Source organism: Artemia sp. Qi Xiang Cuo, chromosome 19 (assembly GCF_049724085.1).
Source record: "Artemia sp. Qi Xiang Cuo chromosome 19, ASM4972408v1, whole genome shotgun sequence".
Lineage (NCBI taxonomy): Eukaryota > Metazoa > Arthropoda > Branchiopoda > Anostraca > Artemiidae > Artemia > Artemia sp. Qi Xiang Cuo.
In genome coordinates, this window is record NC_142812.1 from 9,369,032 (window position 1) to 9,394,375 (window position 25,344).

The 25,344-nt window shown below is 33.4% G+C and overlaps 2 protein-coding genes across 2 annotated transcripts in view; one reads left to right on the forward strand and one right to left on the reverse strand.

The window, feature by feature from the left end:
* LOC148940473 (E3 ubiquitin ligase Rnf121-like) overlaps positions 1 to 16,743 on the reverse strand; it is a 29,573-nt gene extending 12,830 nt beyond the window's left edge. Inside the window, exons 1-4 of the mRNA XM_089105614.1 lie at positions 16,451 to 16,743; positions 11,508 to 11,587; positions 7,837 to 7,975; positions 2,276 to 2,430 (exon numbers count right to left, since the gene is read on the reverse strand). Coding sequence (XP_088961740.1) covers positions 2,276 to 2,430; positions 7,837 to 7,975; positions 11,508 to 11,587; positions 16,451 to 16,498 — 422 coding nt within the window. The 5' untranslated portion in view covers positions 16,499 to 16,743. The remainder of the gene's footprint in view (positions 1 to 2,275; positions 2,431 to 7,836; positions 7,976 to 11,507; positions 11,588 to 16,450) is intronic.
* Positions 16,744 to 22,980: 6,237 nt separating this feature from the next.
* The window catches only part of LOC148940474 (lysosomal Pro-X carboxypeptidase), a 93,725-nt gene continuing 91,361 nt past the window's right edge, over positions 22,981 to 25,344 (forward strand). Inside the window, exon 1 of the mRNA XM_089105612.1 lies at positions 22,981 to 23,141. Coding sequence (XP_088961738.1) covers positions 23,037 to 23,141 — 105 coding nt within the window. The 5' untranslated portion in view covers positions 22,981 to 23,036. The remainder of the gene's footprint in view (positions 23,142 to 25,344) is intronic.

A 25,344-nucleotide genomic window follows, 5' to 3' on the forward strand; every position in this document is an offset into this window, starting at 1 on the left:
AGTAGGCTTTTTACAGTCGTTTTCAGGTTATATAGCGTCACGAAAAAAAGCTTAAGAAAACTTTAAGAAAGTGGGAACTTAAGAAAAAAACTTCTTAAATGATGAAGCTACTGGCACTCTGAAAGAATTTAGGCCACAACCAACTCCTAAATTGAATCAGTGGCAATAAAAATCTGCATCTGAAACTATTCTTTTTCTTTAATAGCCCTCTTTCTATAGATAAAATAAACTGAATTAAAAAAGAATATATGTTTGAAATATGGTGGAGAGGCTGTTAAACGTAATTGAGAGAGAATGTTACTCATAGCTATGAAGATAGTAAGATTTCTCAGCGTAAGTAAGGATCCCCCTGAAGATTATAGGATATTATAGGCTAAGTTTTTCTACAAGATTTGTTAATGTTGATTTAGTTTTAATAATTGCTATTATTTTGGTTGTCACCACGGCCTTGAAGCCTTTTCTGCAACAAATATAGCATATAAGAAAAATAAATATTACCTGAAGTAAAAAATAGTATCATTTATCGTCTATAGGTGATAAAATTCAAAAACACCAACTGCGTGAAAATAAATTAAAATAAAAATAAACAAAATATGAACCAATCCTTGAAAAATTAAACAACGAAAACGGGCAAATTAAATTGGAAATAGAAGGTATTTTTCAACCTCCGAATGGCTATAAAAGAAAGACGGGAGAATGAAATAGGTAATTCTATAACAAAATACGAAATCACCTTGACGGTTCAGGCACTAGTCATATTTGTTAATACCCTGTTCATTACACGTTGCCATGAATGCTTTGAAGTGAGTTGAGAGGTTTGATTTCTAGCTACTCGTCAGTTTGGGAACGCTGCCCCTCTTCCATGGAAAAGATGGAAGTTATTTGGTACTAAGCCCCCCCCCCCCTTCATACATGACACTCCTAGTTGCATCACCTAAGGATTCTGCTTAAATCAGAGCGATTGAGAATACATTCAAGGAGTACCGTATCGCTTTTCGAGCAGATGAATTTTGGCTCCTTGATTTCACTTAATATTTATCAGCATAAAAGCACCATTAAAAACGATTTCAGTACATATTGTTAGTTTTGGGACATTACCCACAGATTTAATAGACTAATGCCATCTATAATCCATGAAAAAGGAAAAATTCAAGCCAGATTATATCAACAGAAAGGTTACCAAGAAAAAGACATTTTAAATTTTTGCTCATTAGTGAACAGGTTTTTGTTAGTGCATAATTCAAACTGAGATAATTAGCTTGACTCGAAAGTTGCGTTTTAAATTGGTCCTGAATGAATTTTTTAGTAAGTTGAGACGTTTTCTTTTAGCTACCCATCAGTTTGGAAACACCATCCCCCAGGTACTTCTTTAACGGAAAAGATTGAAGTCAAGTCGGGTATCAGAGCAATTCCAGAAGAGAGCATTCCCTTCTTCTGTTTGAATCTTCTTCTTCTTCTATCTCCTTCGGCAGGCGAAGCTTCAACACAAGAATATATAGTAATTATTGTTCTCGGCTACATGAGCTCCATCACCAATACACCTTTTTGGATACAAAAAACAGTTGCCATAACGTTGCGGTTGAACTTTGGTTTGAGTTTTTGGTTGTTTTGGGGAACTTGTGGGCACCCCTTGGTAAGAAGGTTGATAAACATAATTTTAATGAAAAAAGAATTTTAAAGAATTTGAAAGAATTTTAATTTAAGAAAAAGAATTTTAATGCCTAAAATAGCTTTGTCTACGTTAGAAGAAATGTTTTATTTGTTCCTGTAAACATTTCCTGGCTGAGAAAATATTCTCAGCTAATGAAAGCAGACCAAAATCCTTTAGGAAATTATTTTTAAAGTTCTTTTTCAATCCAATAACTTGATTCTACCAAAAACCCTTTTCCTTATAAAATAGCTCTTTCCCCTATATATATATATATATATATATATATATATATATATATATATATATATATATATATATATATATATATATATATATATATATATATATATATATATATATATATATATAAATAAAGATATAAAATATCGCTTTCCCTCCTCTTCTGGATTTATTTCAAGTTTGGGACAAATTTCCAGAAAAGACACATAATAAAGTAAAAAGCTTCAGTTTCGTGTTTACAAAGGTGTTAATAATGGGTATATACTCTATACCCTATTAATATCTCTATAAGCCCTTATAACAGTACACTTATTAATATATCGTCTTCTCCTACCCTGTAATGCCCTCCCCTTTCAGTTATACAAACTTGAGGAAATATCTTACCTGGGGGTCGCTCCATGCAAAGGCTTTTCTAATGCCTTTCTTACAACTAGCAACGTAACGCATGAGAATAGTAACCAACAAAACACGAATCTCCAAAATTGGCTTCTGATGCTAAGAACAATTGGAATTAACCACATCCAAATAAATGTTACAAACTGTAAGAAGAAAATTGAGCGTTACTAAGAATTTTAATTATTACAATAGTGTCAATTATAATATTATAATATATAGTTACTTATAGTAACTGTAATTATCCAGTTATTGCCTGCATAGTTTTCTTTTTTAAACTATAATAAATTATGTCAAACTTCTTTATAGTTTTGACTTGTATCAATTACAATCGTGTAATATATTACAGTAATTAAATATAGTCATTTTTAGCAAATAGGTACATAATTACTACAATAGTCAAAATATTAATAACAGTGACACAAATACAGAAGTTAAAGAAAAAAGAAAAGAAAAAGAAGCAAACGGAAATTCTCTTTGGAGTTTGGCCGCTAAACAGAATATATGTAAAAAGATTTTTTCTATAAAAAAAATAAGAACTTGTTTTGGACATGTTTTTATCAAAAAAAAAATAATAATAATAAAGTTTGGCCTTCAACAAAAGCTTTATGCATAATGTTGTCCTTTATATCTCATCTTTTGGGCAATATTTTTACTGCTGTTCAATGTTACTAAATAAGAAGTTTATTGGATCTCCCAAGCCAATACCATTAAAGAAAAGAAAAAACTACCTTGAAAGCAGATAGAAATTATTTTTTACGTTATGAGAAATAGCTACACGCGAATTGACAGATAGCAGGGTTTATGAAGCCAACTATTATCGGGTAAGAACTAATCGACTAAGCAAAACAATAAAATGTGTTGACAAGAGAAAAGGGAAATAAACCTAAAACTGACAAAATTTACATGGAGTTGGTGGGAGCAGGGGGAAAAGCTGAGCTTGGAGTAGGAGGGAGCAGGGGAAAAGGCTGAGTTTATGTAGTATAACAACAGAAAAAACAAAAACGAATCGATCAAATATATGAACTACTACTACTACTAACAACTCATCGCAGCACCAAGCCACCTGAGGCCAACACAGATATGCACGCTCGTCCTCCATCCACATCTATTCAAAGCTTCTCTCTTTACACCCTCCCAGGAAGTTCTTATTCCCATTAAATATTTCTTTCTGGCATCCTCCCACCCAACCGCGGACGACCTGCTTTCCGTTTAGCCCTAGATGGTTCGCCGGAAAGGACAATCTTCGGCAATCTGTCACCCTTCATCCGCAAAACGTGCCCAAGTCATCTCAAATTTTTTTCCATTTCAGTTCCAGAAAACGGACTGTAATCACAGTTTCCGTACAGCCTACAGTTGAAAATATGGTAAGGCAGTACAGTACCCACAGCAATCCGTAGGCAATTTCTCTGGAAAACATCTAGCAAATCTACGTCTGCGTTTCAGAGCGCCCATGCTTCAGAGCCATATTTGAACACTGTCATCACTGTAGCTCCCAAAATTCTGATCTGGGTTTGCAGACTTATCTTCATATTCTTCCAAACTTTTTTTTAACTGTGGAAAAACACCCTAAGCCTTGGCTATTCTATTTTTAACATCTTTACTGCTCACACCGTCTTTACTAATAATACTACCAAGGTAAATGAAGCTGTCCACCTGATCAATCTTTTCATTATTCTACGTCACCTTTTCATCTTCACTCATTCCTAGCCTTAGTGACTTAGCCTTCTTAACATTAATTTTTAAACCAATATTAGCTCCCTGAACTCGCTAAACCTCTAAAAGTTCATGCATTTTGCTCACACTTTCATATAGGATGTTTAAATCGTCAGCATAATCTATGTCCAGGAGAGTTTTTCCCATTGCCTTTTCTGTGCTGCTTAAGAGAAAATCCATCAAAATGATCAATATAAACGGGGATTGAACACAACCCTGCTTAACTCCTGATTTAGTGCGAAACCAGCTGCTAACCTCCTTTCCTACCTTAACCTCAGCAGTGTTATTCTCGTACTTAGCACTAATCACTTTAATGTATTTGTGTGGTAGACCATACAAGGATAAGATCTTCGCTAGAGCTCTTCTATCAACATAATCAAATGTTTGCTCAAAATCTATAAAACTGTGGACTAAAAATGTTTGATAAGTCAGGCACTTCTCAATTATTAACCTAAGAGTAAAAACTTGGTCGACACATCCTCTACCTTTTCTAAAATCGCACTGATCTTCTCTTATAACTTTGTCTACAGCATCTCTCAGTCTAAAAACTAAGTAATTTGCTACCTAGAGAGATCAGACTAATGCCTCGATAATAGCCACACTCACTCTTGTCATCTTTCTTGTACAATGGTTTAATTAAGGTTTTCCTAAAATCGCTAAGTACTTCCTCTTCTTCATAGATCATATTCATAATCTTCATTAACTTATTTCTAACCTCAGAGCCACATATTTAAGAAACTCATTAACCACATTATCACCACCTGGAGCTTTACTATTTTTTAATCATTTTAGCACTGTCACTAATTCTTCCTCACAAAATAAATCTTCCTTCACTTCCAAGGTATCACAAACTTTTTCATTTTCCTCTATATCTTTTCCTGCAACTCTATCTCGGTTTAGTACAAGTTACACGCAGATTAACCAGATAAACCTTTCAGTTTATTAGCAATATACTTGTATAAGATCTTGTAGCTTAAAGGCAATCTTACTCTGTGAGGCCAAATGTGCTTGACCTCAACAAAATAACAAGCAAAGCAATAAATATGAGCTCATCAGAGAAAAGAGAAGCAAACATACAGCTGACAAAACAACAAGGGGTAGACGGGAAGAGAAATAAAGTCGAGACCATGTGAGGAAATTACGAAAAAGATAATCAAATATTATTTTTGAAATATAAGAATATAGGTATGTTTGTATCTAATGGTTTTTTGGAAACTTCCCTAGTAGGCATCTCCATTTAAATGCCACCTCCTGTTGCTATCCCATAAGAAGCTTTGCATTCAAATCAAGAGGTACGCCAGCGTTTTAACGGATACATAGTAATTCTTTTCCCAATATGTCTGCACATACAGACAGATCAGTTTAAGGTAAAGAAACTCAATCTGGTGCATGTCTGGTGCATGTCTGCTCAAGCTGGTGCATGCAAATCGAAATTAAAAAAAAATTAATTTCTGCTCTTCCAAGTGGCTTGTCTACCTTGTCAGCACAGCTCTATGCCTGTACCATAAACTTGGTCCTTGGGGCTTTAATAAAATGAAATGCATAAAACCATAGTATAGTGCTTGCAATAGATTTGGAATCATCCTTCCATTTGCTTGAAAAATTTATCTGCATGCTGATGATACTAATTTAAATATTTTTTTTTGAAAATATAACCATCACCTGTATTTATCAGAAGCCAGAGAAAATAATACTAAATTGAAATTATTCCCATTTTTCTCCAAATTTCATTAAGAATGCATCACAGAATCTGTGCATGCTCAAGTGGCCTCAATTTGTAAACTTTCTCTTATCAAATCCCTAATGCAACAGGACTAACCCCTAGTCCCCGTTTTGAAGATCCTGCAACATAAAAAAGAAACTATTAACAGCTGCCTATTTGAATGTAAGGTGATAATGCCATACCTACCCACTATAATCTTCAAAATAATTTTTTAAAGCACCTAAAACCAAACAGACTACCCCATTCCGGTAAAAGCCTGGTTGCCGACACCTTAACAAAGAGTATTTAACTCAAAATAATGCCATACCTACTCACTATACTTTTCAAAAAAAGCACCTAGAACAAAACAGTATACCCAATTCCGGTAAAAGCCTGGTTGCCAACACCTTCACCAAGAGTATTGAACTCAAAATAATTCCATACTTACTCACAATACTCTACAAAAAAAGCACCAACAAGCAAAAACAAAACATAATACCCCATTCCGGTAAAAGCCTGGTTCCCTACACCTTCACAAAGAGTATTGAACTCAAAATAATGCCATACCTACTCACTATACTCTTAAAATAAACGCACCTAAATCCAAACAGACTACCCCATTCAGGTAAAAGCCTGGTTGCCAACACCTTCACAAAGAGAAATTGAACTCAAAACATAAACCAGGGTAATTCAGCGCCTTGAATCCAAAGAGCTACTAAAAAAACGTATAAACTGCAGTAGCCTGTCAAAAATCAACACTCCACTTTAGCACAGAAAAATAAGAAAAGAGCTAAAGTCTTGACTGATAAGCCCACGAGTTTTAAACAAGAAAAACACCAATCATTTCTATTATTTTATACTATTATTTATTTCCATACCACTGTTTTACTTTTGTAACATTAAATGCAGCTTGTCATAAGCAAACAAAGTAAATTGTAAAAAAAAAAAAAAAAAAAAAAAAGATACAAAACGTTTATAGCTGAGAAATTTGCAATCAAAACCATTTTTCTGACCTTTACAGGTGTACTCACCTTTGAGCCTTAGGAGATCAGGTTAGTGTAGTGTAAGCAGATTTTCTTAAAGTGTATGGGGTTGAATATATTTTTCAGTATTTTTTTTTTTATAGAACAAACATACAGGCAGATGGGGGTAATACTAAAAATACATTTCAAATCCAATCTATTCTGATTTTCACAGGGGGGGGGGGGGGGACTTTGGGTCGATTTTTATGGATTATACGTATATTATTTTACTGACTTTTACATTAAAGTTAAGGGGGAATTCTGAAAGACCAAAATGAAAAATTTAAGCGAAATAGTAAAATTCCCAAGAATTTGAATTTTAAGCCTAAATTTCATCTCACTCTGTCATACCATCTCCGAAGCTTTGGACAGAGTCCATTCATCAAGCGTGTATTTTTATATTTGATTGGGTTTGTTACACTTCGTTTTGCTGTTTGCATATAGTAAATTACTAAATTATAAACATTTAAGTGTAATATTTAATAACAATATTATTTGTAATATTGATAATTAATGATTAAAAATTAATAAATAACAATATTAATAACAATAACAATAATTCAACAACAATATAAGAATAAATACATTACTTTGTTGGGCTTATAGAACCATTTTTGATAATAGCTATTAGATTATGTAACAAATCTTTGAAGAAGGATAAAAAAAAACTTAACATGACTTAAGAATACTAGGAATATTTAATAATACTTTAGTGTGCTAAATATACTATGTTGTAAGCAGATTTAATCTGTCTGCTAACAATAAAGCTTGGTTGAGAAAGAACTTATCAGGCTATGGTAACAATTAAAGAGGTATTACCCGATAAGACCTGTAATGTCCTGTAATGACCTCTTCCACCAGGCTATCAATATGAATTTTCCTGCAATCAAGCTGAAAATCAGTATTAAAAACATTTCTATAGTAACAATTAAAGTAACAATAGGCTATACTAACAATTAAAGACGTATTACTCGATAAGACCTGTAATGTCTCTTCCTCCATTCTATCAATATGAACTGTCCTGCAATCAGGCTGAAAATCAGTATTAAAAACATTTCTATTATAACAATTAAAGTAACACTAGGCTATAGTAACAATTAAAGAGGTATTACTCGATAAGACCTGTAATGTCTCTTCCTCCATTCTATCAATATGAACTGTCCTGCAATCAAGCTGAAAATCAGTATTAAAAACATTTCTAGATGCATAGCTTCATGGCCTCTATGTGCAGCTCTGAGGGATTCACGCTCTCTGAAATAAACATCTTATATTAGAACTAAGAAAGAAGCAGAATATATTTCGAATTGAAGGTTCAGCAAACTCACTAATTTCCAACCTAGTTGGGTCCAATATTACCCTTAGTAAACTGTCTGCAAATATATTGAAATGGATACAAAACCCCAAGACTTGATTAAACAATACACTGTTAAGGTATCATATTCTTCCCAATTTTAGAATAGCCTGGTGATACCCCCCCCCCCCTTAAGGTAATAAGCTGGGCCTAAGGAATGTAAAAACTAAATGCACAGCAGCTGACCATACCTACAAGCAAAGAGGGGAACATTGGGTTTACCTCTACCCTTTATTATTCTGAAATATACAAACCAGGAAATAGTTTAGAAATATCTATAAAATGGGCTTAAAACTTACATTTGTCCCCAAAATACATGATAAAAAAAACTTTCAGGAGAACACGGTCTCATATGTTCTCCCAACACTCCCAGAAAGTTCAGAAAAGTAGACTATGAAATTTGAAAATTTTCTGATACTGACCTAATGTACTTGTCAATCAAATAAGAAGTTTTGATATTCAAATAGGGAATAGAATCTTTCCAATATTAAAATGCAAATTTCAGATCAAACTGATAAAACCCACTTGGTCAAACCCAAAATTAAAAGTAGATATCCTTCTGCTGAATACTACCTCATCTTTCAGGCAAGGCCGTACCCAGGATTTTTTTTTCTGAGGGGGTTTTACTAAAAAATATTTTTTTTTTGGGGGGGGGGAGGTTTACACACAAAAAAAACTAAAAAAACGAATACAAGATTCGTTTAAGTCCATTTTATTTTATTTTTACGAGTCAGACAAACATTTCGGGGGGGGGGGTTGAATCCCCCCCCCCTGGATACAGCCTTGCCTGCAGGTATAATCTGCTTCTGTATTTTTTTTTTACCTTTTTGTGTCTACTTTTGCACATTTGTTTCAACATTATATCAGATAAGTCACAGATAATCCAGCAAATTCAGAAAACCATCAAAGGAGTTATATAAAAAGTAGGACAGATTTTTTTTAAGTCTGTGGAGTAGGCTATCATCAGGAACATGTTGATGGATCCCTGACCTTAAAGTCTGTTATGCAAAATACCATAATAGTAATTAAATGGACGCCGAAACTTAAAGTTATTACTTTACTCATTGTATATAAAAAAAACTTTTATTTTTTAGTAAGTTCTTTAGCCTTTGTAGCAGTAAAAACAGTCATTTATGTTGAATTCGGTTCATGTTGAATTTGGTTCATTCATGTTGAATTCAAAACACTCAGCCTTTCTTGTGCACTCCCTTTTATGAAAAACTATTTCGAAATAAGTTCTTGTGTTTTCAAAACCAGACAATTAACAAATCCTCTCAGTAGTCCATGATAGACTCAACCAGAAGAATAATAATTCGTTCATAGGCCCCTCCCTCCCCCCCCCCCACCAACCTCACAGAAAAATCTGTAGATGTTAACCAAGGAGAATGGGGCTGCTTTCTTGAATTTTATGAATAAAGGATTGGTGAAGGATACCTGAATCCAGTTTTTTCCTCCCGTCTATGTGATGTCTTTTTCACCTGTGTGCAAGTAGTTTGTTTTTGCTCATTGCTGTTTACAACTCGGGTAGTAAAATTAAAAAAAAAGGTAAAAGACCCATAAACAGATTAGCCAAAAGAGGATTCGAAGGAGCCCCCACAGCCAAACCAACAGTCCATTGGTAAAATTCAGCTTATTTTGGTTTTAGAGGCGAATTTCGTCAGCAGGTTCTTGGTTTGCCCTATCAGTGCTGCTCTAAGTCCTCTTTTGGACAATCTGTTTTTAATTGCACTGAGATGTCCACCATTCAAAGTTTCTGTCTAGTTCCTTATATCCAAGATAGGTTCACTGATGACATTTTACATATATACAGACACGGATCTGAGTCTAAATCTATTTCTTGGTTGTTTAAATAGGTTCAATAAAACTTAAAGTTCACATTCAAGTTGGAGGAGAAAAAGTTCCCTTTTTTGGGTGATTTATTAGCAAAAGGAGAAAATTGGTTGCTTTTCTCAATGTATAGGAAACAAAATAATAATGTTATCTAAACTTCGACTCATACTACCCAGTTTCAGTAAAGAAAGGAGTTGTTGTTTCATTGGTTGATAGAGTTGTTAGAACTTGTTCCTCTGGGTATCTAGATTCTGAAGCCGTGTATTTGAAGGCATATTATTCTGCAATGGTTATCAAACTAAATTTACAGATGAAATAGTAAAGAAAAGCCAAAGCAACCATGAAACCAAAGTAGAACCTCAGACTTGAATTTCTAAAATTTTGAGTAGTGTCTCTTTACTTTATATACAAGACTTTGGTTAAAACTTAAACATAATATTGAAACCATTAACTTATCAATTAAATCTTTTTATTATTTTCTAAATTCTGGTGGAGATTGGACTTCTGCAATTTAAGAAGCAGATGGTATAGGATTCCTGCTTCTGTTATAAGTTATAACTTTTAACTTAACAACCCCAGTTGTTCCTGGGGTATTGCAGATACGCCATTTTGATCAGCTGAATTTACTACTTCAGGAATCTCTTCAAAATTCATTGTAAATTCAATTTAACACCCTTAGGCGTTCCTCACACATTGTAGCACAGGAACATTTACCCATATGTTCTGTAATGGGTTAAAATCACATACAACTTGCAGAATGTTTTACTGAGCTAACAGTTCTATAGGCTTGTACCCTTTGATGGGTAAATAAAAACTTAGTAAGCTTTATACACTCAGAATTGCAAAGAAAAGCCAATTCCTATATACATGTATATACATTATTATCAAAATTTGGTTTTTGGTTGCTAATTTGGTTGTTCCTTATTTACAGTTTGCTACCACTAATTGTTTGAAAATAGCCAATCAAAACTCATCACAGAAAACTCTTTTATTTTGTAAGTTTTGCTTTTGGCATTTCACTGTTCTTCATGTTAATCTTTTCTGCCCTAGATTCAAGCTTATGTAACTTTTTTCATTTCTGTTTCTTTTCCTTTCTCAGCACAGTACTTAAATAATGTGTGTATCCCCCAGTGATGTCAACCGGGGGAAGGTGGTGGGGATACAAACTCCCCTTGGATTTCAAAACATACTTTTTTTTTTGGTTTTGCCATCAAAACATGCTTTTTTTGTACTTTCACTAAAAAAACTGAAAAACAGCAAAATCAAAATTGCCAACTACTAAATATTCAAAAATACAGCCCCCTCCTGCATTTTCGTGAATTGAAACCACTGATATATATATATATATATATATATATATATATATATATATATATATATATATATATATATATATATATATATATATATATATATATATATATATATATATATATATATATATATATATATATATATATATATATATATATATATATATAAATATAATTTAATATTTATTTCTTCATATTCGTTTTTTTATGGCAGGACAATGTGGTTTATGAAACTACCTTTGTGTTATAAATGCAACTGAGGACAATTTAAAATTCTAAAGGAACTAACCTAATTCTCTCATGATAAGCATGAAGTCCATTGTGCAGTTTTGTAAGGTTTCCAGAGTCCACCAACACAACTTGAGGATCCTAAAAAGAAAATAAAAATTTATTTTGAAAAAAAAATGACAATTAACTTTTATTCACTGTTAATTTAATTCAGTTTAACTGCATCCTTACCCTTTCCCTACTTATGTCTGAATATAGCCCTAAGCTCAGTGGCTTAATTTCACCAAGATCCTAGGGGAGGGAGCAAGATTGAAGCCATCTTTTCCCAAATCAAGTAAAATGACAATGAAAACTGAAAAATAAGCCATATAGTACCATAAAGGTATATACTAAAGAAAACAGGTCTGTTTTTGTGGATGCTTGGATTATGCAGGCTTTTCTTAGTTTTGATAAGATTTGTAAAGAAAACAAATTTCAGCTGGGGGCCTAAACTATATCCAAAAGTTAATTGATTTTGTTGGTTGGAATTCCTTTTATACTTGCTTTTTAGCCAAAGTCCGTTTATAACAACAGCTATAGAAAAAATTTAAACAGCAAGCAACTCTGAAAATTAAATATATAGATGATTGCTGAATGTAATGAACCAACACTTTGGTAAAATTTCAAACAATAGGCTTTTTGCTATAATGGGAAAGGGTTGAGTTATAAGTATAATACCCTTGGTAATTAACTCAGAGTTGAAAATTATGTTCTAGGAAGTTGTTTTCAAGCTCTGCTCTCTACTCCTACCCTATTTCAAAGGTTTCAGAAATGGCCTATCTGTCTAAAATTTGGATAAAAATGTTTTTCTTAATTTTAGTTTGAGTCTAATAATCTTTGGTTCTAATTTTTTAAACACACAATTTTAGCAATTTGAGTAGGATTTTAGGCAATAGTGAGAATTCAAAACAAAGATTCTTAAATTGTTTGTATATAAGCAAATTATTATCCAACATCTATAGAGATGCAATGTCTCATTATGGAACAGGGTATTAAGTTGACACTTTCAGGGAGAGACGAGAGAGATATAAAGCTAAATCCAAATAAGCTACATGTATCCAGATAAACAGTCAAAAAGCTGTTTATGCAATATCCCAGGTAAACTCAAGGGTATTATGCTGGACCTTCAGGGTATGTTTTAGGGATATTAAACTAAATCAAAAGACAACAAGCACATCCAATTTTTTCCATGGGGTATATATGTGAAATCTCTGGAACAGCTAAGGGCAAAGTTAAAATTGTCAAATGATGTTGTCAAAGCAAAGTTCAGGGTGAATTTGCAGTGGGCCATATAATTTAGCTAGGATGAAAGTTAAAACTTCATTTGATCCTTTTTTTATAGTCTTTCATAATTCATATAAAATACCTTTAGGGCCCCTTTAAGGGCTCAAGATACAATTAGACCCAGAAGCAATTACTGAATTGTGAAAGAGCATAAAAAAGGGTAAATTTTTGGTTATTCATATTCAGCTTTGATACCCACATTCAGCTTTGATACCAGTCCATAAAGGTGCCCGTCAGGGAGCATTTTTATCCCCCAATTTCTTCAATAACTACATTATTGAACCTCAAGACAGCTGTCCTTCATCATGCATTCTCAGTTCCATTGACATCTCCCTAGTGTGCTATGCCGATGACACGCTGAATCTCAGTTGGATGCTTAACCACCTTTCAGAAATATTCTCATGTCTGCAGTCCAACTACAAGAAAGTCGGTCTGAGATTTAACTCCCAAAAGTCGGAAGTTTTGCTTTATAATTGGAAGAATGACCCTCCTACTAATATCACACTAGGTGATTGCTCAGTAAAACCAGTTGATAAAATAATATATCTGGGGCTTCCAATAGGTTCCTCATTACAGCATACCCATTCCCTCCTGATCTCACATCTTGAACGGTGAATATCCAGCTCCTATGCTTTGATTGTTAAATCCACTCTGAGATTTAACCATCCACTACTGGCAAGTATTTACAACGCTACCGCTCTGCCACATATATTATATGTGACCCCTTTCTGGAATTTATTGGCAATCTGTGAAAAGTCTAAAATCCGCTCTATATTTTTCCGTTTTGCAAAGTACCTACTAAAATTGCAACCTTGGACAAAAAATAGTTTTCTGATTTGGCGCTATAACCTAGCAGACCCAAATCTAGCTGTTCAGACACTTATTATCCAGCAAAAAACAAAACCAGCAATTCTAAAGCACTCGGGGGCAAGTTTGCTTGTTTAATTTTCCCTTTTTTTTTTTTTTTTTTTTTTTTTTTCTCCTTTCAAAAGTTGTTGTCTTTATTTCTATTTTCGAAGAAGTTGTTGTTTCTGTTGTAATCTTTGAGTATGCTATCTTTCAGTTTCCACTTTTTGTACTATTTTGTATACTATTTAAGAAGTTGTTGCTTTTGTTGTTATTATTATCGTTTTGTTCCCTCTCATCGTATTTTTGTATACTCTGTCATTGTACATTTATTGTATATGAGGGGTTTTCAATATATATTATATTATATATTATTATTATATTATTGAATTATGAATAAGGTAAACATAACATTTGATGCATTTTTTATGCTCTTTTCAAATATAATAATCATGTTTGTCAGAAATGAATTTTACCACCACCCCTATATAAAGGGGCATCCCAGGGGGGGCAGGGAGGGGCAAGCCACACCTCCAAAATTTTTGGCATTTGGTAAAATTTTTGCCAAGGGCAAAAATTCCAGCAAAATTGCCCAAAATTTAGCAAAAATCTTAATTTCTGCAGAAAATTCAGCATAAATCAGGTAGTAATTTGGTAAAATTTACAAAGATTGTCCCTCCAATGAAATGAGTCTTGGGATGCCTGTGCCTATCTATACCAATTCAGGGTATATATTTGTACATTAGAGGGGTGGGGGTAAATTTTATTTCTTTAGTAAATGAGAGGTAAGTTTAAACTTTCCCCCCAACCCCCCTTAATGTACAAACATACACCCTGAATTGGTATATATAGGGGTGGGGGTAAAATTCATTTCTGACAAAAATGATTATTATATTTGGAAAGAGCATAAAAAAAGGCATCAAGGGGTATGTTTACTGGTAAATTTTTACCAAATCATATTATTGACTTACAACTAAAGTGAATATACCACTTGATGCCTTTTTTTATGCTCTTTACAAGTATAATACTTGGTAAATTTCTACCAAATCATATTATTGACTTACACATAAAGTGAATATACCACTTGATGCCGTTTTTTATGCTGATTATGAATATAGTAATCATTTCTATTGGAAATAAATTTCAGCCCCCTCTATATATGCCAATTCAGGTTATATAATTCTACACCCTAACCAACCCATGATTTGGAAAATTTAGGGGGGGGGGGCTGAAATTAATTTCCTATATAAATGATTGTTATATTTTTTATAAGCATAAAAAAAGGCAACGAATGGTTCATTAAATTTAGTATTTACTCAATAATATGATTTTGTATATATTGACCGTCATTTTTGTTGGAAATGAATTTTACCCCCACCCTTATATATACCAATTCAGGGTATATGTTTGCATATTAGGAAGGTGGGGGTATATTTTATTTCTGATGTAAACGGGAGGTAAGTTTAAACTTTACCCCCCCTAATGTGCAAATATACACCCAAATTGGTATAAATAGGGGTGGGGGTAAAATTCATTTAGCCTATGACAAAAATTATTATTAAATTAGTATGTCAGGGGAAGATATTTGAAGTACCCACCTCAACTCCTCCCTCTAGAGGGTCCTGACCTTTGATGACCTTTAAAAATCTGTGAATTATAAAAGTGAAACCTTGCAAAAGAAATATTCTGCTTAAATGAAGCACAACAAAATTGCTTTTAGCTTCGCAACTTTGCTCACTCCTAATTTATAAGGTTTTAAAGATATACAAATACATTTCCTAAATTTTGGGAATAAACTATTTATAGGCTATGTCTTAATATTCTGCTCAAATAATTGAAATTGCATTTTCACAGCTAAAACCAGAGAAAAAGAAACTGATAACTGAAAATTAAGGTAAAATGTTGTTTTGTCAAAATTTCAATGGGTATAGACCTGTCATGATGTAGGCAAATTTCATGACACTCTAGAGGGAGAAGGAGTGGAGGTAGGTACTTCAAAATACCTTCCAGGGACATACTTTGGTCAATATATACCAAATCAAATTATTGAGTTAGGACTAAAGGTAATACACCATTTGATGCCTTTTTTTATGCTGATTACGAATATAATAAGCATTTCTATCAGAAATGAATTTCAGCCCCCCCCTATATAGGCCAATTTAGGGTTAGGTTAGGTATAGCATATATAGGGGGGGGGCTGAAATTTATTTCCGATAGAAATGTTCATTATATTCGTAATCAGCATAAAAAAGGCATCGAATGGCGTATTCAATTTATTCCAAACTCAATAATATGACTTGGTAAATATTGACCCATACTTTAGCCTGAAGACATATACCTGAAACTCTCATTTTCTTAACCCAACCTATTTCCAAGATAGCCAAAAGTAGCTAAAGTAGAATTTTACCTGAAAGTGAAAACATCATTTGATGCTTTTTTGTGCTCTCTTATAATTTGTATAAAATACCTTTGGGGTCCTGCTAAGGGCTCAAGATGCAATTTGCAACAGAAGCAATTAGCCTATTGAATTATGAGAGCATAAAAACAAGCATCAAATGATGTTTTCACTTTCATCCTAGCTAAATTATAGTGCCACCTAGAAAATTACCCATTTTCACTTTCATCTTAGATAAATTATATGACCCACTAGAAATTTATCAACTAGCCTAGCCTAGCCTACTGATTGAAAAATTATGATGACTGGAGATCAAATGTTAGGCTACTAGTGCTTTTTGCTGTGATGGTTTTCCCTTCAGAAGAGCCCAAACACAAGAATTTTTCTAACTTAAACACAGAATGTACCCTGAAAAAAAAGCAAGTCTTTTGTTAACTTACTTGTTGGTCAGGGTCTACCAGCTGAGTATCATTGTTTGTTAAAGCCATGTCTATGAAATATAGATATATTAGAGAGCAGATGAAGCCTTGCTACTTTTCCTGATGAAGGTGTGTCCAAAAGGCTTATATTCAAGCCTGCGAATTCTTGAAGTTTAATTTATCATTTTCAAAATTCATTTTTGATACTAAACTGTACAAAAATATGCCTATAATGTGAAAATTCTATGTCTATTATTATTTTGTATAAAATGTTAAGTATAGGAAAAATAACTTTATAATAATGGCAGTTTAGTGGTTTTTCATGGGGAATATTTGTATAATTAGGAATTAACATGTCAAATTAGAATTATACTAAACAAGGTGGTAATTGATAGAACGTTATTAAAGCCGGCTGACGACTGCAAGAACTTTCTAAACCTCAAGAAGTAATAAAGGGTTGTCGTGATTTTCCATAGCCATTCCACAATATAAGCTACTTGAAATGAAGTATGAAATGGCCCAGTGTTGGTCTACTAAAAACAATGCTTCGACAATAAGTCTACGTTTTGACGGACCTTATGCAAACCGGTTTAATAGGCCTACCTAGCCAATGTCAAGTAATCTTTACAAAGACTAAACGACCCACTAATGCGATTTCACGGAAAACCAGCAGTTTTTGTGTAATCCATCAAATTTCCACCGTGTTTTGCTACAAGTTTATGGGTCACAACGGTTTAACGGTTGCATTAAAACATTTCTACTGAGCCGCTCAAAATGACATCCATTATTCTGAATTAAAAGCTTTTTAGAACCATAAATTGCAAGTAACTGAGAAATTAATCATGTTTATTAGAAGTTTTTCATTGATATTTGAAAAACAACAAAGTAACATTGGGTTTATTAAAAAAAAAATATATACATACATCATCGATTCTCTGAAGCATGCTTGCGCGGGAGAAAATCCTCCTAATAAATCAAAAAAAAACAACATAATTAGAGTTCAACTTACCGGACCCAAAAACCAACGAGCCTCCAAACAACACCTAACAAAATAATAACAATTATAATCATATTCAGCTGCAACTAAACCCTCCTCAAAAACATAACTTAAGTGGCATAGAATAATCCATTCAAAATATACACATCAAAACAATGGTTCTTTAGCAACTTACGAAATTCCTGCAAACCCCCAACATTCCTCAAATCCTCTGGAAAACTCTCCCAAACTAACGGAACAACATGGCGAATTGAAAACCTAGACCTAGACGTGACCATAGCTGGTCTTCACACCAACTGAGAAGATCGTGTCAAATGATCGTGAATAGTAGACGCAAGACTAAACATTCCTGAAAAACATGATGGTAACTCCGAAGCTAAATATTTAAACATAAACAGAGCATTATAGAATACACATATTCCTGCCAACGGTAGAATTTTATACTCGTGGTAAAGATGCCTCACCGATACAGATAGGATTCTGCATTACACAGAGCGGATGGAGGTGAGTTACAAATGTTTTCGACCAAACCATACAACGGTAAATGAGATATGGGTGAACCATAGAAAAATACAACATTCTCAGAATTTCACACGGAAAAAGATACCTAAGTTTACGCATAATACCAATATTACGAGACAATTTGCAGCTAACAGATGCAATATGGTCTTTAAAACTAAGGCTTTCATCAATTATAACACCTAGGTATCTAGTACTAGTAGATCTTACAATAGTATGGTGCCCTACATCTATCCTATTTATCCATGGATAATGTCCAGTAATTCTACCATTAATAAAAATTCGACTTATTATGATTCAGTTTCAAATTATTTACTCGCATCCACTTTTCAATCAAAGAAACACCTTGTTTCAATATAGTCATCAACTCATTTTCAGTTCTAGCAGCTACAGTGAAATGGGCATCATCAGCAAAACATGGTAGAATTCCTTTAGTACCATAGGTATCAAGGTCTAAAGAACAAGACACATTACTTGAAGCTCTACAAAGGTCATTAATATAAACCAAAACAACAAATGGCCCAAAACGGAACCCTGGGGTACTCCAATGGAAATATATTCAATTTTAGATGTAACTCCATCCATCACGAGAGACTGAGTCCTTCCTTTAAGAAAACTAACTATCACATTTAAAAAATCACCACGTATACCACTACTATATAACTTTTTAACTAGTATATCATGATCAACAGATTCAAATGCTTTAGTAACATCCTAAAGTATCGAAGCTATCTTCAGACCCTTGTCTAAAGCATCATTAATAAAAGTTGTTAAAAACAAAACTGCATGCTCTGTAGAATGATGACTCCTAAACCTAAAGTGACTAGAACTAAAAAATAGTCTTTTCTCAAAAAAACTTACCATCCTACTATGAATCAACTTTTCAAACACTCTAGAAATAAATGGCAGTAAAGAAATCGGTCTATAATAACTAAAACAATTCTTATCACCTCCTTTAAATATCGGGATAACATTCGCGCAATTTAGACAATCGGTAAAAATTCCAGCTTCTAAACAATTGTTTATAAGTCCTAAAAAATGACTAGATATAACAGGTAAAATCGACTTCAAAACCTTCAACAAAATAAAATCGCCTCCTGATGCACCATTTTTCATTATTATTTATAATATCAAATAATGCATCAATAGTTACAGACTTAAGGTACGCAGACACATCACAATCTTCAGGTAGGAACTGCCGAAAATCACCATCTTGATCAAATACTGGCACCGATGATGACACACGCTGCCCAATAGTAGCGAAGTGATTACACATCTCATCTGCAACATTATTATTCATTCCTATATAATCTGGACGGATCAAGACAATACCAGGGCAAGTCACCGACTTAATCAATTTCCAAGTCTTACTCGGGTTACCCTCAACTTTTTTAAACTTAACCTTATAATATTCTACCTTAGCATCTCGGAGTACAGTATTTAACCTACTTTTATTAACTCTATATATTACTTTATCATGAGGATCATTGCTCCTTGTTGACAACTTATGTAAAAAACAGTCTTCTATTAATTGACTGTAACAAACTCTTTGTAATCCAAGGTTTATTCGGAGACACCCTTCTCTTCTGTATTCCTTACACTTCACAACATTCCAAAAACGTATCCTTAATCTTAACATACCAAAGCTCTAACTTAAAATTTAAATCTAATTCTTCTTATAAAAATTTAAAATCTAACTGTTCTATCCTAAGCTTAAACCTTGAAATAGTATTTGAATTAACTAATAATTTCTTAGGCTTAGGGCGAGCATCACTGTTAATATTAATAGTCATTAATATACCCGGAACTAATATTGCCAAACCAAAGTTATCCGAAACATCATTTAGCACAACACTCGACGAATCATGGGGAACATTCAAAAATACATTATCAATTAGAGATGAAGATGACTCCGACACTCTAGTACAAACATTTACAGCAGGATGCATCCTATAACCTAACATTAAATTCAAAAAATTCCGGGCTTTTAAGTTAGATGCTAACAATTTCAAATCAATGTTAAAATCTCCACACACGAAACACGGCATGTTCTTACGAGTTAGAAGGTCCATTTGTTGCTCTAATATTTCTATAAAACAATCTACACTAGCTGAAGGGGGGCGGAAAAAAAACAATAATAAAAAATGGGTCACCATTCTTATCAACCTCCGCAACAAAACACTCAAAAATCATCTCTCTACTAACAGACAAATCATCCCTAACCTTCACATTCAAATCGGCTCTAATATACAAGGCAAGTCCTCCATGCTGATGGTGAGTACGGTTCTTAACATACATATTATAATTTGAAATATCCAATAGTCCAGAATTATTATTCATTAGCCATGTTTCAGTAAGTGCAAGAATATGAAAATCAGATAGCATACACAGCTCCGACAAATAATCCAATTTACTATTTAACCCCTGACAATTCAGATGAAAAATGCCAAGTTTATTTGGTGCCAGTCTAGTATGTAAATCAACTGGGCACTTATAATTAACCTTTGGAAAAACATCATCTACCCCCATATCAAAATCCCTGTGAAGTACCCCTAATCCTAAATCCGAAACACTCAATGGATTATTCTCAAGCCAATCCAAACGATCATTACGAACAATTACCATTTTTTATAAATATATATATATATAAAAGAAAAGGAGGGTAGTTGTAACCAAACCTAACCAACTGAATAACTTACTATAACTCGGAGGGTCCGTGGTCCCGCATCCAACGTAAGTGAAGCTCCGGAAAAAAACAGGATATAACCTAAAAATAATTAGAAACATATTAACAAAATGGTATAAATAAACAAACGAATACAAAAAAAGTGAAAAAATTCTCACTAACACTAGCCTGTCACAATACAGGCTTACTGTTTTCATTACTGAATTCCAGAAAATTATAATTGAAGAAAACACAATACTCTACAGGTGTATACCACTTACCCATTCTAAATTCTAACAAAAACTAAATAAATTACAAAAAATACAACAAATTTTCTTTTTTTTTACAAAAACACAAATAAAAAAAAAAAAAAAAAAAAAAAATATATTAAAAAAATATAAATTCACCATTCATGATATAACCATCTTTTAGTCACATAACTCAGGGATAGGTTCATCGTAACCAAATTTTGCCGCCACACCACCACGGTTGATCTGTATATATGGTGGAACTGTATTAGAAACCCATGATGAAACTCCAATAGCATTTAATCTAGATTTCTTTACATACAACTTCCTTCGAGCTTCACGAACTGATATTGCTGCATCATCGCTAACAGATACATTTCTATGGTGTCCAATAACTTTACCTTTTAATTTCTTTCCGTTCTTAAGCACACTGACCTTCGCATCTCGAGAACCAATATCAACTTTAAAATACTGTTGCTCCTTACGGACATTACCAACAACTCGAAACCTCGGGACCATGGACACACTTAGACCCTCCAAACACAACTGGTCAAAAAACGATTCGGCTTGGGTGGTATTTTCACAGGGAGCATTCCAAACGATAAGATTCGTCTCTGTAAGTCGATACTCAGATGCCATAAGCCGACGAGACAGATCTGCACTCCCAATTTCATACTTTTTCGTTTCACTTGTCATAATTGACATTTGATTTCTTAAGCTTTGAATATCAGATTCAAGCTGTGCAACACGTGAACTCGTAGTATTAGCTTCTGATTTTAGCTCAGACTGTGTATTTTCCACTGATACCATACGATTTTCTAACACTTTTATACTATCGTTTATAGAGTCTAGTTTTTTACCATTCTCAGTAAGTATTGTTAACATCTTAGCAAAATCACCCGCCAGAGTTTTCAGTGAAGTGACATCGTTATTCCCTTCGGATGAAACGGTCGAATTCAACAAACTGTTCTCAACAGACTGAGATCCTACTTGGACAGTTTTAGCAATCCTCCTTTTTCGCCCCATGGCAAGTGCAAATAAAATATTTAATCTTTCTTACCCATTCTTGCCCCTATTATTTATCCACGTTGATGCGGACGTGCAGTTCGCTAAGCCACCGTTAATTTGGGCAAGGCTAACACCCCTATCTCCTGCACCGACCACTTCCAACAGCGTTTGAATACCGACGCTACCTCACGAATCACAACCAAATTTCAGGAATACTCTGTAGCGTTTGCAAAATTCAACTAATCAAATATTAAAATACTTGCATTTCATTCCACCCCTCAGGGCAAGCGGTAAAGACACCTGAACTACAACTCAATCAGAGCTTGATTCATTGGCTTTGGGTTATTTTCTTTTTTTGTCATAGTTAAATGACGTAATCCAAGGTGTATAATCCCAAGGCAATTCAATGTTTCGCAATATCTTCACTGTCTAACAAATACACTTTTTTCAAACCAATTAAATTCAAAGTTAAATCCAATTTGCGTCTCCTCACAGTTCAAAGTCTAATTCAGTACTGAATGAAGGCATGAGGGCTGCGTTTTTTTTATGCAAGATTTTAATTCTCGGACCTGGGGGGATATTTTTAGGGAAATGAAAATAGAATATAAGAACTGTATTTTTCATTGGGCATATTGCTGTTCTAAGCTAATATAAACTAGCCCTTTGAATGTTTTTCCGGGCTTCTAGAGCTTGATCTAGCCTATTCATATGCTTTTGAATATTTCATGATATTTTTTGCGTTTCAGTAGCTGCAGTGAACCATTTCTGTATGAACATCTTTGCGACTTTGCGACATCCGCTATCTGTGAGCCGTTTTGAGTAAAAAATCACATCAATGGGATCCAAAGGTAAAAATTAAATTCTCTTCATAATATGTAGAATTTATGTTTTGAGTGGTGCTTCTGACAGAACACCTTCGTTCATAAAATGTAGGATTGGGCTAAATTTGTCATAATCTCTTTTGGTCTTTGGAAAGGTTCACTTGGAAATTACACCCATGAAACATTTAATGTTCCTTTTCCTTTGACTAACTTTCGGAAAGTCTACTTGAAACCTGTTGTAATGGCTAATCTCAAGCAAGGTCAGCAGAAACTAGTAACATTTTAATTTTAGTTTGTAGCGACCCTAAATTGCGAAGAAAAGTTTCATCTGTTAAATTGTGAATGAATAATGGATTGCTCAATTGTTCTGTTTAGCACATTAGCTTGTATTTTCTCTGCATGTTTTGAGTTAGTCAAGTCATATGAATACAAGGAAGAATATTTCCACCAGAAGGTGACTATTATAATCGGATTCTAAAAGTACATTCTTAAAGAAGATGGCGATAATGTCCCATTAACTTAATATAATTGGCTGCTGACTAATGATTTATTGCATGCATAATATCAAATATCATAGACTCATTCGTTCTAATAAGTAGATTTTACCCTTTTTTTTTGCAATTCTTAGTTAACTTTGAACGTTCTTTTTGTCCAAGATCCAGTGACAAAAAGGCCATCATTCGAAATTAGTTGATAAGAAAATTCCGTAGAAAAAAAAGTAAAACTAAAGCTGCAAAAAGGTTTCATTGACAAACAAAAATGACAACTTCTCCCTAAAGGAGAGAAAGCGACTGTTGGGCTATAGAAAGAATGCATATTCGTGCAAATCAAGGATAGAACGTTGACATCAAAGTATCCAGGCTCAGATAAGTCTGACAAGAAACGTATGTAGTATTATTATATCTTAACAAACAAAGACACTAGAATATATATTACAAGTCATATGATTAATGTCTCTGAACTTCCCATGATTTTGCCCTTTGACGTGGAGACAAAAAATTAAGAACATTTCGGTGGAACTAATTAAAGCCTTCGAAAATCATTAAAAAAATTGTTCTTATTCTTTAATAAAATTAATTAAAAAAAATTTTTCCATAAAATAAGTTTTTAAAAGAAAAATAAAGAACTCCATTAAACAAAAATGAGCAAAACTAAAATCAAATAATCTACCAAGCGTGAAACTACCACAAATCAGCATAGATAAATAAATGAAACCAAAAACGAACAGAAATTACAATAATTAACAGAGTCAAACTCAAAACGAGCAGAAATCAACGCAAGTTGGGCGCAGAACTCCCGTGCCTTCCCAAGGCCAGAACAAAATTTGCACTTTACTGAAAAAATACAAATGTATGAGCATTGTCTGTTTAATATACACATACTGATATTTAGTAATCAAAATGTAAATATTGTTTGATTTATTAAAGCTAAAAAAGTAAAAAAAATTATATTTTTTCAGTAAAGTGCAAATTTTGTTCTGGCCCTGGGAAGGCATAGGGGTTTTGCACCCAACTTGTATTATTTTCTCCTCGTTTTGAGTTTGACTCGATTAAATATTGTAATTTCTGTTCGTTTTGGGTTTCATTTATTTATCAATGCTGATTTGTGGTAGTTTCACGCTTGGTAGATTATTTGATTTTATTTTTGCTCATTTTTTGTTTAATGGAGTTTTTTACTTTTCTTTGAAAAACTTATTTTGTGGAAAAAGTTTTTTTTTAATTAATTTCTGTTCATTTTATATTGACATAGTCTTTTCAGGGAAAAAGAAAATAATACTTTAAATCTTTTCGTTTTTTAAGACTTTATAGTTCGACCTGCTATTTGTATACCAGAGAAAAATTTTCAGCAATTTTTAACAAGATACGCCCTTTTAAAAATCTGGACACAAATAGTACTGTTTAATTTAGTTTCATACCTCTTCTAGTTGACCTGTAATGGAAAACTTGATAGTATTCGCAAAAAATCTGTTTACTTTCTTCGATAGCTTGGATACACTTACGCTATATGGATTTGGTTAAATTTTAAGAGGAGAGGTAGCCCCGAACGTTTGAACATAATACCCTCAGTCGTTCTTGGGATACTGCTGAGATGCCTTATTGGGAATTAGCAGTATCACAGTGCATTTTGATTTAATCTTAAGTCAACATTTAGCATTCAAACATATAAAAATTGGATTTGAGGAAGACTAAAATCTATTCTATAAATCATATACAACAACTTCCTATATAAACCTTATATGCCCCCAGGGCATAACTTACAACCCTTGCACTGAGGGCTCTGAGGGGGTTATTATCCTGAAAGACCTAATTTCCAGAACTTTCAACTACGTTGAAAAAAATGTATATCCCAAAATTTTGATTGCATGTGTTTGGGGAAATGGTGGGTGTGAGAGGGGCGTTAGTCGCTATCCAATCACTTTAAACTATTAAAACAGGCACTAGCCCTTTCAATTTCCAATTGAATGAGCCCTTTTGAAGTTTCTACGACAACGCTTTCAATAAAAACTTTATATGCCCCCAGGGCATAACTTACAACCCTTGCCCTGAGGGGTGTGGGGGGTAGGTTTGTCATCCTTAAAGACCTAATTTCCAAAAATTTTAACTACGTTGCATAAAATGGCTATCTAAAAATTTTGATTGGATGTGTTTTGGGAAAAG